The sequence below is a fragment of the Chinchilla lanigera genome, unplaced genomic scaffold, assembly GCF_000276665.1.
Source record: "Chinchilla lanigera isolate Chin_1 unplaced genomic scaffold, ChiLan1.0 scaffold00091, whole genome shotgun sequence".
Classification (NCBI taxonomy): Eukaryota; Metazoa; Chordata; class Mammalia; order Rodentia; family Chinchillidae; genus Chinchilla; species Chinchilla lanigera.
In genome coordinates, this window is record NW_004955492.1 from 3063083 (window position 1) to 3080908 (window position 17826).

Sequence of the window (17826 nt, forward strand, 5' to 3'; positions counted from 1 at the left end):
CTCAGCGAGTAGCTGGGAAATACCTGGCTCTCTCCGCGCGTTTCAGCTGGGAACCGTGGTGGTGTGGGCTATGTGCAGGTCTTTACAGTGTCCTAAGCTTTCAGTTCATTCGCCCAAGGAGTATGATAACAGACAATATCATGAGAGGTTTAGTGATGGAAGAAGCTGCCCTAATGTCCTCCAAAGTGTCTCACCTATTTGCATGCCATCAGCAATGAGCAAGACACCTGCTGATCCACAGCTTGACCAACAGTTGGTGTCTCAGTGTGGAACTTTTGCCCTTCTAATAGATTTATAGTCACCTTTCATTTCTTTTTGTTATTATAAAAAATAATGACATGAAAATGCATGTACTTGTTTTCATGAGCACATGTTAAAGAAATGGTCTAGGCTGGCATATTTGTTAGAATGAATTTGCTGGTCCCAGTTATGACCATCTTAAACATTATCAGCAGTAATCATCTTACTCTCTGAAAAGGGAGTTTCATTTTATACTCTTAACAGAAATACTGTTAATTTCCATTGGTCCATATCTTTGCCACCATTTTACACTGCAAAGCTTATCAACTTTTGCCAATTTTATTTATGAGAATTTAGAATATAGCTTTAATTTGTATGTCTCCTATTATTAGTAATCTTGAAAATCCTTTAAAATATTTGGAATTCATCTAAGGTTCCATTTCTTCAAACTTCTTCAACTATTTTGAATATTTTTCCAACTGGATATTCTCTCACTTATGAATTCATAGTGAGATCTTTATATATCCTAAATAATAAAAAATATCTCATAATCCAAAGTATTTTGAAATTTGTTCTTGTTCGTTTGATGGGGTATTGTTTTATTTGTGTTATAATGTATGTTGTTATCCATAAGCCTTTCATTTTACTGTGTCAAATACAATCTTATTTTGCTCTGTTGTTTTTTCCTCTTGGACTTTTTAAAAATAAGCTTTTCTAATGCACAACTTATATTCAATAAAATTTACCACTTAAAATATAAAATTTGATGAGTTTTCACAATCATCTTGCCCTTCCCTGGTGGTCTGGTGGCTAGGATTCAGCGCTTTCACAATCATCTAACACCACCACAATCAGAAAATGGAACATTTCCATCTAGTTTTACAGACTAAAGAATGTTTGCATGTTTCTACAGTGAATTCCCATCTACTTCCCTCAACCGCTCACTTATTTTGTGTCACTGTTTTCCACGATTTCATATATATGGGGTCATCCAATATATGGGTTTTAGTATGCTGCTTGTATCACTTAATGATTTTGAGTTATACAAAGTAATAGTTCATTCTTTTTTAATCACATAGGACACTTCTAGCAGTTGACAGAAATTTTGGTTGCTTCTAAGTTTAGGCTAGAGGCTGGGGATATAGTTGAGCAGCACAAACACCTGCTTGGCAGGTGCAAGGTCCTGAGTTCAATGCCCGGTAGCAAAAAATAAAATAAAGTAAACTTAGGCTATTATGAGTAAAAATTCTCCATAAATTTAAGTATAAGATGCTGGATAGAAGCATGGAAAAATAACTCTTAGATTAATAACCAAGAATGGACTGGTATATTGTATCATAAGTTTGATTTTATAAGAAACTTCCAAATTGTTTTCCAAAGTGACAATACTATTTTGCATTGAAGTATAATAAAGATCTTTATTACTTATTGCAAAAAATGTATGCAATTAAAATACTTTTATACAAAGGTGTTAGAAGCTATGCTGACAGAAATTCGTAACATTTCATTCTATGTAAGCTTTGTCAACTATTATTTGTATATTTTAAAGATTTCTGTAAAGTCTCTGAATATATTGTGTATTAAGCATATTGATGATGTATTCTTTATATGAAGTAATAAATATTTTTACAAATGCACCCCACCAACACCATTAAAGTTGATATAGGATTAAGCATTATCATACTCACAAATGTGAATGTTTACTCTAGCAACATTAAGGATATTAGATTAATTCCTTGAGGCAAGAGGATAATATCTGTGAATTCTCTAGAGAGGACAGTAGGAATTTTTAAAAGTCAAATCCAGTGGTAAACTGTCAAAACACATACATCAATGCTAAGTTATCAGTCTAAACAAGGAAGCAGTTAAACAAGAAGATCTACTTCCTTCAAAAAAATATGAGTACCTGAGATGCAAGACAGATAAGGGACTATCTCTGACTGCAAATGCTTTCATAACTGGAACAAGGCAAAAGTAAAGAAAAAGGATGGATGACTTGGCAGACAGTGGCACTGTAGAAGGAATTCATTTTGCTTGTCAGACACAGAGAAGTGGGTGGAGGGAGAAAGAAAGAGACAAAGAAATGCAAGCAAGCAAAGCCAATGAGGGAGGAAAAAAAGGCAGGGAGGAAGGAGGATAGGAAAGAAGGAGTGAGTTACCTTCTTAGAGAGAAAGGACATGCATTATACATGCAGGAAGGCTTTGGCATATTTGGTAGCTTTCAAAAAATGAGAAGGCTTTCTTCAGGTGAAGAGTGCACACGGTTTTCCAGGAAGAGAGACAACACAGCATATTCAAAAACTATCAGTTAGCCCCCTCTAACCTTGGTAGCCCCACTTCATCCCTCAACAGAATATTTTGGAGTTTCTGTCACAGTTAAATGGTTCTGCTCTATGCTTTTATTCTCATGCTCTTGTGAAACACTACTTTCTCTCTAGCCCACACTATTCATTCTACATTCATATTTCATCCATTGATTTACTCTCAAATTTCAAAACACTTATTAATTTATTAATTACCATCTGTCAGGGACATACACACAAAAATTATACCTCCTTCTTTATAAAACTCCACGAGTCTCTCCCATCAGAAGTATTCACTTTCCTAGCTTTAGGACAGGGCAGGCAGAAAATTGAACCTACAGGCAGAAAATTTTTCTTCCATCATATCTTTGATTGCTGCTCTTACTGCATTTGTTCTAGCATCTGCTTCCAGGATATAATACTTTATATGTTAGATCAGGGATTACTACAGTAAAGCCCTGGGCCAAATCTGTCCCCCTACCTATGTTTATTTAGCTCATGAGCTAAGAAAGGATTCCACATTTTTCCCTAGTGGAAAAAAAATTGCCAAAAAAAAAGGGGGGGGTAACTTAGGACACATAAAAATTTATTTGAAATTCAAATCTCAGTGCCCAATAACAATATCTTTGATGAACACAGCCGTGGTCATCTATTTACATATTTTCCATTGTTATTTTCATGCTGCAGTGTCCGAGGTGATTAAAAATCATAAAACCCACAAACCTAAAATATTTGATAGCTGGCACTTCACACATAATATGTGCCAAATCTATGTTAGAGCTTCATTTGCAGCAGTGTTTTTCACTTCAGTCATACTCTCAGATCTAGAAAGATGGTACCCTAGACCCCAGAATAGTCTGCAGTTATTCACAGGCATTATCCTAATTCAGCTGTGACTCTCAGCACTGGGGAGTATCTCTTATCTGTACTTTTGGCTCAGTTCTCTATTGTTGCAATAGCTGTAGCATAATCAACACCATAAGGCCCAGCCTGAGCTTGTTCTAGGGCAGCTCCTATTAGCACAGACTCTTAGCACATTATATTTGAGGACTAAAGCTTCCAGGACATACTAGACCATCAACAGCTTCCTACCTACCAATGTCCACACTGCAGGGAAGATTCTCAACTGATTAGATAGGAGGCAAAAGAAACTACAAGATTGCTATTCACTGCGCTTGTCAGTACTGCCCCTGTGTCTGAACCGCAGGTGAGAAGGGGTGAAGTGTCTCACAACCTCTTCTCAGTACTTGATGTGACTTCCAATGTGCAAGAGGGGAGATCCAGGTAGGTTTTCCTCCCCATCTGCCTTATGCTTGATAAAGATCATTACCTGAGTTTAGGTTAGATTGTTTTTCAGTCTTAGGTGTTCTGTTTAATTTTATTTCATTTCATTTTCCACATCTTACAAGAAATATAAAAGGAAATCAGGGGCTCATTTTTTTTTTTTTTAACCACACGAAGGATTATTTCAAATCTTTAAAAGACCCTAAGGACAAGTCTGCAGCTCTACCGGCAATATTCAGATGTTATATTAATCAAGTATCTCATTAAATGCTTCCTAATTTGAGAATTTCAGTGGATTTTACCTTTACTGGTTATCAGCATCAGTGCATGTTTAAAATACTAGCAAGAATTATTTCCACACATAGTAACTTATAAATTATAATTTAACAAACAGTTCCATTCTGACTCAATGTAATACTCTGACAAAAAACAGATATTGTCCGGTAATTTTTCTGTGGTACCAGAACACACTCTGTGTAACTGCTTATTCTTTATAGACCAGATATTCACACATCACTCAGGTAGTTTCCTCCCACCACACCTACCATCTACTTTCTTTTCCATTGAAATACCAACAAATAAACAACAAATTACATAACTAAAACAAAAACACTAAAAAACAAATACGGTTATGAATCATTTATCTTCTCTCCCAAATATATTGTTCTTTTGCTTTCCTTCTATGCAAATAAAATTCGGTGAAACCCAAAATGAATAAAGAAAACAATATTCATATTTATTTCCCATAATTATGTTGTATTATTCCAATTGAATTTTAGGAAAAACACTTAAAAGTAAGTATCTGATATTTAAGATGCTTCATAAACCTTATTTTATTTTATTTTTGGTTCCAGGAATCGAACATAAATCTTATTTTAAAAATGAATCTTTCTTACATCATCTAGCATTTATCTTATACTGGCATTTTTATCATTCAAAAATTCCCACTTGAATAAAAAGGGCCACCCATCTGGAATAGCACAACTATTATGCATCATTAATATCCTAATGTATTATTGATGATGGTGAATAATATCCTGAAATGAGGAGTCATTGAAGATAAAATATTGCTCTATCATGTCCCATTATGGGAAGAAATACTTATAATTAAAGTGATGCCATAGAAATTGGAAGAAATAGACAGTTCTTGATGTTGCTATATCTAGAGGGCCAACTTGCTTTTTGGGAGCCTGATAAAAATCAACAATGTTTTTTATACATACAGTGGGTGTAGACTCATCCTAGAAATATAGAATCATTGAAGTTTTTAGCTGAAACAAATCTTTAGAGATACTTAATACTACTTCTGTGTTCACAATGATAAACATCAGAAAACTATCCTTGTTACAGTCAGATCACTAAGTAAGAATGGCACCTTTCCCTAAAAGGAGCTCACAGTAGACTGGTCTATTCGAGGTGGTTAAAGTTACTCTGGTCTACCTACAAAAGAACACAGAACATTTTTAAAATTTGTTTTTATGTTAAATCTTCCTAGTTATAACTGTCAAGTATCAATACTGAGTTGTTTCTTACTGTAACTCAAGTTAAACTGTAGAATAACCCAAGTATTATCAAAGGAACATTAGGTTAGCTGGCAATTATTCCACGTAATCAAGTAGTTTACAGGTCCTAAAGTGATTATAAGGGAAGGGGAGAGAGGAAGAGCAATACTGTAATATATCCAGACAAAAGCCATTATTATAAACTACCATCGCCAAGAGTGTGCTTTTCCATGCAAGCCAGCCCAGGCCATGTTGAGTATTTTAAGTTTATACTTCCCACATGAGAATTCAATTAGCTCAGAACGTAGGTGTTTACATTTAGCAAAGGGGGGGGCTGGGGATTTAGCTCAGCGGCACAGCGCCTGCCTGGCAAGCGCAAGGTTGTGAGTTCGATTCCCGGTACCAGAGAAAAAAAAAAAAAAAAGTACATTTAGCAAAGGGGGCCCAACAGTAAAACTGGGTTGCAAAATTTAATCCCAGCTCTTAGAGACACAAATCATATTCCACTATTTACAATTCTGAATCAAATATTTATGGTTGTATTCTATTGTACTCTTTCCCAGAATAAATAAAATTTTAAAGAGCATCAATTCAAACAATATACATAGGTGAAATTACATTTTCTATTTCAAGAGCAAGGACTTCTGGGACTCAGAACATATTCTTTTCTGTACAACTGACAAATATTTTCACATAATCTTCCAAGCCAGTTTAAGTTTAAAGACATCCCACAAAGAAAAACAAAAGCAGCACTTCAAACATGTAATCTCCATAAACCTATTCATGCAACACATATGGGAAGTTAACATAAGTATATGATGCATGCACACATAATTTAAACAATTTATTAATACTGCTATCAAAAATAGCAAATAAATATGAATGGTATTAAATATTAATGATTAAATATTAGCAAAATATTGGCCTAAGATTATTAATGGTCTCCTTCCTGACCTAATAAAAATGACTCTGTGTGCCAAATATCATTCCACGTATGTCACTGTTCCAATATACCTAGGTTTTATCTATATATATGAAACTTCTTGATACACTGGTTTGTAATCTGCTACTTTATCGATTTCTCCATAAATTATTTTCATACTTTTGCTTATCTTTTACACTGTTAGATATATAATAAAATGTTCTCCAACTGGAAGCAATTTTACCGCTTCCAAGCTGGTCTTCAGTCTTTATCGCCCTGATCCACACTTCCAAGAAAATAGATATAGGAAACACTGGGCATCTTTCTTTAACTTAGACCTGATTTTACCACGACTGCCTCTCTTTAAATAAGGTGCTGACCTTTAAATCAAATGTTCCCTGGCACTACATCTATTCTTATAAAATAATATTGTGCAGATATTATAAATCCCTAGTCTATCATTTTAAAAGTACAAATAGAATTTAAATTTTTATCCAATGCCTTTTCACTAAGGAAAAGTTTGAACATTTGTCTCCTTATCACTGTTAATATCAAGAATAATAGCAGCTACTCTTGAAGCCCCAGAAGAAACTTTGATATAGGTTTTAATGCAACATTAGATTTTTTAAAAATATCTACCTCAGATGTCTGTATCATCCAAAGTGAAATTAATCTACAAATTCCTATTGAAAAATAAATTTTTAAGAATTTGAAATCCATGTTATGCTTAATTGATAAAAGAAATTTGGAAGATTTTCTGCTTTTCCTATGCTTTGGAATAATTTATGAAGCACAGGTCAATAACCCTCTGTAATTTTGATGTACATCTTGTCAGGGGACAGTTTTACCATTCTGGCTTTTTTTTAAATGGATCTGTTCATACTTTCTGTAGAAAATGTAATTTTTGTAGAAAATGATTCATTTCATGAAGATTTTAAAATTGATTTGCATACAATTACGCAAATGATCCCTTATAATTTCATTTCCTCTAATTTTAATCATTATCTCCTTTTAGCCCAAATGCAACTTCTTAATACTGGAGTATTTGCTTTCTTCCTTTTTTTATTAGATTAATTAGTGGTCTGTCTGCTGATTTTTTCAAAGAACCAATTTTTAAATTCAACTCACCAATGTCTTTATTAATTCTATACGGTTTTCTTTTTTATTTTAAAAGGTTAAATATATAATTTAATTTTATTTAAAATGGGATTGTTCCTTTTATTTAAAACATTTTATAGTATGTTTTACATGTGCATATATCTCACACATGGAGGCATATGTATATATGCATGTGTACATATCCATGTGCTTGTCGAAACAAAATGGACTATATATTTATATATGTATGTGCACATACAAATATGTACACACCTAGATAAAAGAGAGATCTGTTGTTTTGGAAGTTTTGACTATTTTAATATTCATACTAGTATCTTAATATCTTTAAATAATTGCTTAAGGCCCTTTTTTGATGGCTACTACATATTAGTTCTAAGAGCAATATTGAAGACAGCTAGTAACTCCTTTACCCTTCTCTCCTAGCCAAAGGTACATTGTTTACTTAAAACAATACTTACAAGGCACTCAGAAATTTGAATATAACTGTTTTAAACTCTCCCCACTCCCTTCCACTTTTTGGTAGCTGTGCTGACTCTATGTTGTCAGAGCACAGAGCCACTCCACATGACATCCTTTCACCTAAATCACTGCTGGGTCTCACATCCTGTGCAAGATGATCTGTAACTGTTCACACTCAAGTCTCCCCCAGAGTTTGACTGTCAGAACCCTGTTCTTCAATCAATTCCTGAAGAAAAGATCATGGGAATATCTCAGCATTATCCATGTTCATAACGGTTTATGATCTTTGCAATGAAAGTCATTTTGGCTAGGATCCTTGACTCATATTTTAGAAACTCAAAGACAGAAAAGCCATTACTCCATTCTTTTGGCAGAAAGCAATTGTTATTAAAATGTTGGATGACAATTGGACCTTCTTTCTCTTAAAAGTGACTTTTTGCTTTAATTCAAAAAGATTTTTTTTTTCTTTTAAACTGTTAAGGTTTTTTGCTCAAATAACCATTTTGGCTAAGAGATTCACCTTCCTAGGTGCACTATAACCACTCAAGTGTGCACTTTCAAGTAAACGTTCTGCAGCTAAGACTGTGTCTTCCTATCTGCATTGGCTTTCTTACCTGCATCTTCTGCAACAAATGCATTGCATTTTCTCCCTACAGCCTATACCTACCATTTGCTCTCATTTTTTCATCTCTTTTTACAGCTTTCGGATTTCTAAAAGTTTTCCCTTCCCCATCTTCTATCTCTCTGAAGACATTACCTGTGGGTGTACGTCCTCTGGCATTCCTTTTACTTCTGTCTCCACTTCTAAAATTAGTTTTTCTTTCATTTACAATCTGTTCCTGTTATCTTTTAGTTCTTTTTTCAAATTTCTCTTCTCTACTTATCTTACTTCCAAGTTTATAATTTATGTTCTTTCATAGTGTCTCTGGTTTTCAGAATTTCTTTTACCCTTTTTGAAATAGTAAGCCATAGTTGTAAATTTGTTTATCTGGTAAACCTTATTACCTATAGACATCATTCTGCTCTTATTCTGTTTTACACCTAAAATTACATAGCATAATTTCATATATGCATATATAGAAGACAACTGTAAATCATTCTATAAACACACACATTAGACTACTTATAGAGAAATTTTACATGATTATATATGTGTTACCAACTTATAATGTCTACAGGCAGCAAAGGCATGCCACATGAATAGGCAAAAATTAGGTTGATTTCATTTGTTTGGGGGAGTGCTCACAGCTTCATCTGCTCCACGGCTCTGGAGCTCCTGACTCCATGATTCTCCCATTGTGTTTGAAACATGGCTTCTTATTTTATGAGCTATATTGGTTCTACTTTCTTGACCCTTTTGCCTGGTCCCTCTCTATCCTTGACCCTCATGGGCCTACTCAGTCTTGACTGCATTCCCAATAACTTCTGCTCGGAGCAGGGATTTGTTCTGAAGGGAGCTTTACTTGTTTCCTTACGAAAGCCCCCAAAGCCAAACTTGCTCAAGAAACATCCCTGTGTCCATGATTTGGTTCCATCAGTTCAGTTCTATTCCATTCTGTTCCGTTTTTTCCCTTCTCAGGCATGGCTGCTGCTTCCCTGTTCACCCCATCACCACGTTACCAGGTTTTGCAGGCAACAGAAATTGCACTGCCTTCCGTCCTCTTCCCTCTGTATGCATATGGATACTGTTTGTGGGGATCCGCTATCACCTGTTCGCTTTACATTACTCTATATATGATTAACGATTCTATAGCTTAAAATATTCCTGAGACTGATTCCAGGAGCACAAATGTAATTCACATTGTCCAACTACTTACTGCCAACAATCACTCTGTTTTCCCTACTTTTATCAGACATATAAGGGAAACCATCTGGGAAGTAGAGAGCATGTCCTATTTTTTACCAGCAAAAGTACAATCCAGATACATCTGTGTGAAATATATTTGTCCCCAGGTTTACATACTGTGAACATGAACTAAGATCTAGAATTTCAACTCTGTTAGTATAGAAAATTGAAATTCTATCTTAGAAAAAATAGAATTAGCTCAAGATTGTTACTTTTCTTCTGATTTAATAATCCATAGATGTTACAGGTTAAAGGCACTGTACTTGGCACTAGAAGATAAGAAAGCAACAGAGAAGTATTCAGACTTTAGGGGTTCAGGTGCTGAAGTGTGGACCTTAAAAGGACATCTGCATGTCTTCAGGAAGAGAACCTGGTACAGATTTCACCCAGAATTAGGCCCAAGTGGCTGTATCATAAGCAAAGTACTTAAGCACAGAGAGAAATTATAGTAGTAGAAAAAAAGTAACCCATAGGACAGGCAGACTGAAACAGATTTTGAAGGACAAGCAGGATTTCAGTGGGCAGAAAAACTGCCGGAAGAATAAACCGGTCTGAAAGAACAAAGGTACTGGGAAACGCAAGACAACCCGACTTGGAGAGAATCATCTATTATCCAAAAGGTGAGGGAAAAGAAAACAGAGTACTGAAGTTGTAAGATCTTTAAAAAGACCTCAGATTAGTGCAATGGATTTTAATTTTCTTCTTAACTCTATGCTTTATAATAATTTATCTCATTCCAAATGTAGATTTTCAAATAAATCAGAAAATTCTACAAGCACAAAAATAAAAAGGGTTAAAAGTGCTCAGTTTAGGAGAAATTTTGTATGTATGTATATACAGGATAGTTAACATGGTTGTTCTTCTGTCTTCTATTTCTATGCTGAAAGAAACTGTCAGTGAGTCTTTGGTTGATCAGTATTGCATTTCTATATCTGTTTTCGTGAGAAGCCACTTTGAAGATATCAATATGTAATACAACAACCATTGTTAATTCCCTACCACTTTGTTTGTAACTCCGTATTGTCTGTACTGTTCTTTTGATATGTTGTAAAATGTTGTCTGTCTGTTAATGTTTTCCTCCTTTTATTTTTAAAATAAAAAAAAGTGCCCAGTTTACAACGTAATCAGTAGTAACTGTATAGTCAAGCATTGTTGCTAAGAACTAAACAATTTAAATGGATACCTAATCATATTTTAACACTTTACTTAATTTACCTACCATGAAGTCAGGGATACTAATTTTTAATAGTTGGAAATCAGTCTTTTTATGAAAGACTGCTAATAAAAAACAACAGTTATTACAGTGTTCAATATCTTATGGAAACTAAAACACTAGCTTCATTGCACCTGCCTGGCAAGTGTAAGGTCCTGAGTTTGATTCTCAGTACCCATCTAAAAAACCAGCTTAACTAAAAAGGAAGTCCTGCTCCTAGCCACCACAAAAAGATCAGAAACCCCAGAGAAAATGTTACATATTAAATTGATTGATATTTTTAATAAAAACACTTTACACAACAAAATTTGTCACAGTAAGTTGTACAAACAGAACACTCCATAAAAATTATCAAGTAAAATAAATCTAAGTGGGACTATAAAAGATGTTGTTCTACAAACTAGTATAATATTTATAATGTTATTTTGCATAAACTACTAACAAATGATTTCACAGAATAACCAAAGAAGTTATATAATATAAAGAGTAAATCAAGGATTTGACATTGAAGACCTAGGTCTCCATGTGAAAAGCCATTGCCAACACTTTTTGCTTGAAGTCACACTGAGTTATAAGTACAGTACTTCACCTCCCTCAGTTTTCCATTTCCTCATGTATGCAATGAATATAACAGTAACTGCTCATTCCTTCATTGTGACAAATGAGATTATGTTGAAGGACTTTGTAAACCAAAAAGTACCATACAATAGACTATGAAATTGAGCATTTTCTCACCGATTCATTACCCCCACAGACACTCCTATTTCTTCTCTTTCCTTTACTCTTGTACAGTCTGACTGATCAGGAAATCCAGGATATACTCATGGTACGTTCCAATTATAGGCAAGCTATTTCTTGCAGTGGAGGCAGAGACAGCTCCCACCCATTCTTCAGCAAGCACCTTCCAACTGCTCTTTCATTTCCACTTTTCCTAAGTCTCAAATCCACAAAAGCATAAAAAGATCTTTAAAATACCTAAACCAAATGGTGCACATCCCTGTTCCAATGCTCTCCCTCCCCATGACCCCCATCACACTAGAAAGAAACTTCAGCTCTTAACCATGGCCTGGAAGGCCATTGGAGACCTGGTCCAAGAAGACCACATCTCTTTCCACTGGCCACTTTACTCATGCTGCTATTTAAACACTGCATGTGTACCTCTACCTTGAAACCTCGCATTTCTAAGATCCTCTCTGTGGAAAGTTCAAGAACACACAGCACTGCATATTCTTTCACTTGCTTCCAACCTGTTCAAATCTCACCACTTTCAAAAATACCTTCCCAAAATACTCTTTGTAAAAGGATCTGTCCTCTGCTCAACATTGCCTACCCTGACTCTACTCTCGTCCTTAGCCTTTTCCAATCTCAGATTATATTACTTATGACTTGCTTAATTCTCCACTAGAATAAATGCATCATGGGGCAAGAACTTTGTCTTCTCTTCTCAGCAACTCTATTCCAGTTCTATGTACCCACCAGAGGCTGAATTAAAATTCTCCATACTGCAGAGTAAAACCATTTTTCATGCCCCCTTAGTTTACATACTACGCTTTCCACAGAAAATAATAGAGTGCTCATAAACAACTTCAAAGTCACCAGTAGAAGCTGACATTTGAATGACTTTGAAAGACTTCATCCCACCTTGGAATTGGAAGTAGACTCCAAGAAACAAAGTCTGTTGCCAAATCCTTCTGCTGCCAAACATAGTTTCTGTTGCTCTTTGTGGACAGTTGCGGTGCACTGCAGGACAACCTCATCATCCTGTAAGGGGGATAAACAGAGAAGAAAGAGTGAGATTTAACACAACTAATCTAAAGCAAATCTAGAAGAACACAATTTTAGAGTATTTTTTAAATCTGAGCCAAATTTAAGAACAATTGTCCAAAGGGGGACTACAGCAGATACTACAGAATCAATTCCTAAAGCACCTTTTATTTGCAAAAAAAAAGTAATAACTGGTTGGGGTATAAAAGAGAAGCCATTCAAAATAATCAGGTGCTTTCTCATTGTGATTACTGATCCTCAATTACCTGCATAGATAACCAAAGTGCAGGATTTTAATATTAGCACTCTTACACATTGTTTTAAACATAAAAACTACCAAGAAATGTTCCGATACATTCCAAAGACATAAAGGACCATCAAGAAGGGGATAAAGTCTAATAGCAGGCACACATGTTATTACAAAACTAACAAGAGTATAGCAGGTCAGTAAATGAATTTCTCAGTTCAAACTGACTACAAAAGTCATCTTAGATCAACCACATATTGGTTATGTCATGTATTTGGGATGATCTTTCGCTGCTTAAAAATGTACAGAGATACTTCTGAAATACAACACTGGTTTTCAATCAATTAATGAAGCAGGATTAGCAAAAAAAAAAAAAAAAAAAAAACTGCACATGGGAAAAGACAATAAACAGAAGTCAGTACAGGCAAAAGGATTAAAATCTAGATTCCCATCTGAGCTCTGCCATGACTAGGTCATGTTTTCTTAGGCAAGATATTGAATCTCCAAGAGACATAAAATACTTACACAATGACTGACACTCACAAACAGCACTTAATATGCACTAAATAACCTGTAGCAAAGTATCTCATTTTAACAGGTTCTAAACAGAACATTCTTTAAAAATCTATTTGTATTGTGACATTTCAATATCAAAGCTGCAGAAGAAAATATAAGAGAAGTAGTTGAATAAATATACTGATCAATCCTTTTAATTAGACTTAAAGTGAAAGGGGACACACAAGCCTTCTGGAAGCATTTCATCAATGTAAAATGACAAAGGAAAGCTGAGAGAGGTGATAAATCTTCAAAAGCAGAAATAAGTTTTTTTTCTCTAGGTTAACCTAGAGAAAATCCCATTCTAAGTGGAAAAGTACAACTCTAGCTTGCCTTTCAAACTTATGCAATACTATGCATTTATCTGTATCTCTTAGAAGGTAACAGCAATACTTAATGCCTAGCTTATAGCACCAACCATGGGTGAAGACTGATTTTATCAATCACCTTCTAACTTTCCCTCCAGGTCCTTGTTAATTTTCAGTGAACATTCATTTTACTTCAAAATTCATCTGCTAAAGAAAATTGTCCGATTTTCATACAAGCACACATGAATATAAATTCATGTACCATGCTATAATAAAAATCATGAAATACTTTAAATCTGCAAGATCAAAGATATATAGCTTTTTCAAATATGCATTAGCAGGAGAAAGAATTAAGAGTTCTGCTGATTTGCTCATGCCTTATCAAGTCCCCACAGACTTTTGCTATCTTGTCTCATTTGTCCTATGGAACTAGTTTTAATATATAAATAACACTCTTGAGCAAAAAAGACTTTATGGATACTGGAGACTATCTAAATGCCATTTAGTAAATAATTAATGTATTTCTAAAAGACAGCTTAGGGAACAGTTCTCCTGAAAAAATCCTAAAAGAAGAGAAGGCACACCATAGTTACCAAAAATATGGGGTTTGCCTGCCCTGGCACTAATTTATTTAATCCTTACCACTCTCAAATGATATAATGACTATTCACACACATATGGACGGGGAAAATTAGGCACAAATTACCTTCTTACTCACAGAGGGAGTATCATACATAATCCAGGGACTGTGTCATTAAATCTAATTTATCTGAATGTAAAAGTCATTGGGTCTACACTCTTCTAGAAACTGAATTGATTTTTACTGTGTTTTTACTGCTGAATCTTTAACATACATCCTGGTACTCCTGGATCTTGCTACAACATACATTCTGATCCTCTATGTCTTGAGTGAGACATTGGCTGCACTTCTAACAAATTCTCAAGGACAAGAGCCATACTTTAGGATGTAGAGCTCCTGGGGGATATGAACAATCTCCTATAGGAATTTGACAACTATTAGGAAGAGCTGTATATTAAAATTAAATCAGAAATTAGAACTTGTCATGGTTTAGGTAAATGCCTCCAAAAATCTCATGTGTTCAAAGATGAACCCTGATCAGAAGATGCAGGCCAGAGGAGCAGAAGGGACTGATCAGAGAAACAGGAAGGACCAGGAAGGGTATGGTTTGGTCTCTGTCTCTCCACCTGTCGGTCTGCTTCTGGATCGCCATGACAGAAGCAGCTCTCCTCTGCCAGGCCTTTCCTCCATGCTTGAAGTCAGCAAGCCATGGACTGAACTCAGTGAAATTTTGAGCCAAATAAAACTCTGCTCCTTTAAGCTGCAAGTATTTTGTTCCAGTGATGAGAAAGTTAAAAGAAAAAATTAGTACTGAAAGTGGGATCACAGTCGTGATTACACTTGACCATGTGGTTTAGATGCCTTTGGAAGTTGTTTGCAAGAGGACCTTGGAAAAGTTTGGAGAGGAGGACTAGAAGTTAGACTGCTACAAGCAGAACTTAATGGGTAATTCTGATTGAAACTCAGAAAACCAAAATGCTGACAGGAATATTGACAGAAAAGGTCTGGCTCAAGAGGTTTCAGTTGGGAAAAGGACTCCATAGCCAGTGGGACTAGAGTCCATGCATGATACATTACAGCAAAGAATTTCCCTGTTTCATCCATATCCTAACACTTTGTGTGACAATGAATTTAAATACGATAAACTAATTCAGTGGAGTAAATTTCAAGGCACCTCAATTTGAAGGCAGCCCAGTGTCCAGGCTATGACATGTATATTGCTGCCTGCAATACTGTTTGCCAGTTCTACAGTGAAAATCTGCAACAAAAAGAAGATGTAAAAAGTCTGCAGTTTGAACAGAAAGGAAGTGCCTGCAAAGTTGCAGACAAGAGAACGTGCTTACTGAAAAGATTAGCATTACAAAGAACCCAAGTACTATGCATCCAAAAGTAGGCTGGAAGGCATCTCAGGAATTAGCCAAACCCACCCTTCCCAGGTCCCAGGATTTAAAGGGTAAGCACCTTTGAAAGACTACACTTTGAGAAGAGAAACCTAGGAAGCCAGCTCATTCAGGTCTACCTAGAAAAGTATTTCCCACTGGTCAGGCATCCAGGCCCCAGAGGCCACTGTAGCCATGATCCAAGGGAGACTGGTTACTGCTCAAGTAGGCAGTAGACCTTTGTGTCATCCCACATGGTGCCGAGTTTTCAGGCACACAGAATGAAAGAGTTGTAAGAACATAGTGGCTTTCATCCAGATTTCAGAAGAAGGCCTTGGAAGCTAGACAAAATATGCAACAGAGTCATGGTCCCTTCCAGGAGCCCCCTGACAGGGTGATTCTTGAAGCTATGAGAGTGAAACTGAAGGTACAGTGAAGACCCCAGGAAGTTGGACATGGTAGCAATGTAGAATGCCTGCTAAGGAAAGCCACAGCCAGTGAGCACAGGCAGGCTAAGAGAGAGGTCATGTGAGCTGCATCCAGCAAGGTCACTGGGGCAGGTCTTCCCAAGACCATTGAAGTTTACATATGGCTACAATCTACCTTCATTGTTTGACATGGAGCTATAGGATTCAGTATTTACCTAGCAGCTTTCAGTCTTGTTTAGTCTGATTCCTTTCTATCTTCCATTCCTCCCTTTTGGAATAGGAATATTTATTTTTTGTCATTATTGAAGAAATATTAACTTTCTTTTTTTTTAAGAGGGGTTCATGGCTAAGAGGTTACCTTGACTCTCAGAGAATACTTTGGACTTGGACTTTTCAGCAATGCTAAAATTGCTAAGACTTTATCAACTCTTAGAGATGAACTAAATGCATTTATTTGCACAAGATGGACTTGAGCCTCTTGGGGCCAGGAGCAGAATACTGTGGTTCAGATGTCCCACAAAGCTCTCAGGTGTTTGGAAGTAGGGTCTAATCAGAAAAGGGAGATCAGTGGAGGTGTGATCTGGATGGGTATATTTTTGTCCCTGACACCTTCAATCTCTCTGATTCTTGGCCCCTAAGACATGAACAGCCTTCTTGCACCAGGCCTTTTACCATGCATTTCCTGGGAAGGAGTCAGCTGACCATGGACTGAACCCACTGAAACTACAAGCTAAAATAAGTTTCTACTCTTTTAAATTGTGAGTGTTTGGGTATTTTACCCCAGTGACAGGAAAGCTGACTAATACAGAGTTCATGTGGAGATGCCTATCAATACAAGGAAAATGTCATACATATAAGAGAAACACAGAAGTTTTGATTTTATGTAATCAACTCCTTATACAAAGTTTCCCTTTAATTCTGCACATTAACATCATGTGACAGGGTGGCCACCAACACTATATGTAGGTGAACTGTTACACCCCCAAGAAGACAGCCTTTCAATTATGATTTGAATTCAAATAATACCAGCTATCCTGAGATACTTTCCCTAGTTTAACTATGAGTAGTTTTATTTTACATTCCAGTAAGTGGAAAGGGTTCCTTTTTGATAGAAAGTAATACATACTAAACATGTGATGGACCTAAAACACAAACCAAAAACACAGACCACTTGCCAAGTCCCTTTCACTAGCCTATCACTCACCTCAAGGCTGACTTTCCAAAATCCCTGCAGTTAGAGCGCAGTATTACACTGCGAGATTATGGTAAATAATTCAAGTTTTTCTATTTATTCCAACCTATCTGTAATAATACTGAATTATTGACACATATATAGTGTGTGCTTTATATAACTGTGTGCATGTATGTGCACATCTGTATCATCACACACACATATTCTAGTCTATCTTAAAAGTAAAGATTAACTGATTTGAAAACAACAATATGCAGTGGAACAACAACTGGTGAATTCCTACCATCTTGTCTAGTGAAACTGTATTATCTCTAATATTTTATCTAATAATTATTTTTTATTCTCTTTCATGGTTTGAACAATCTTCCATTCTTGCATCTGGTAATCTGAGCAGCACAGTTCAAGATAACAACATGTAATATAACAACCACTGTTAATTCTTATCACTTTGTTTTGAAACCCTGTATCACTTTTTTTTTTTTTTT

At 35.7% G+C, this 17826-nt stretch overlaps 1 protein-coding gene across 7 annotated transcripts in view; it reads right to left on the reverse strand.

Annotated features, from left to right (window-relative positions):
- The window catches only part of Ryr2 (ryanodine receptor 2 (cardiac)), a gene marked incomplete at its 5' end in the record, with an annotated part of 627916 nt that overhangs the window by 415486 nt on the left and 194604 nt on the right, over positions 1-17826 (reverse strand). For all 7 annotated transcript variants that reach the window (XM_013504706.1, XM_013504703.1, XM_013504705.1 and 4 more), the window contains 1 exon segment: positions 12530-12649. In XM_013504706.1, coding sequence (XP_013360160.1) covers positions 12530-12649 — 120 coding nt within the window.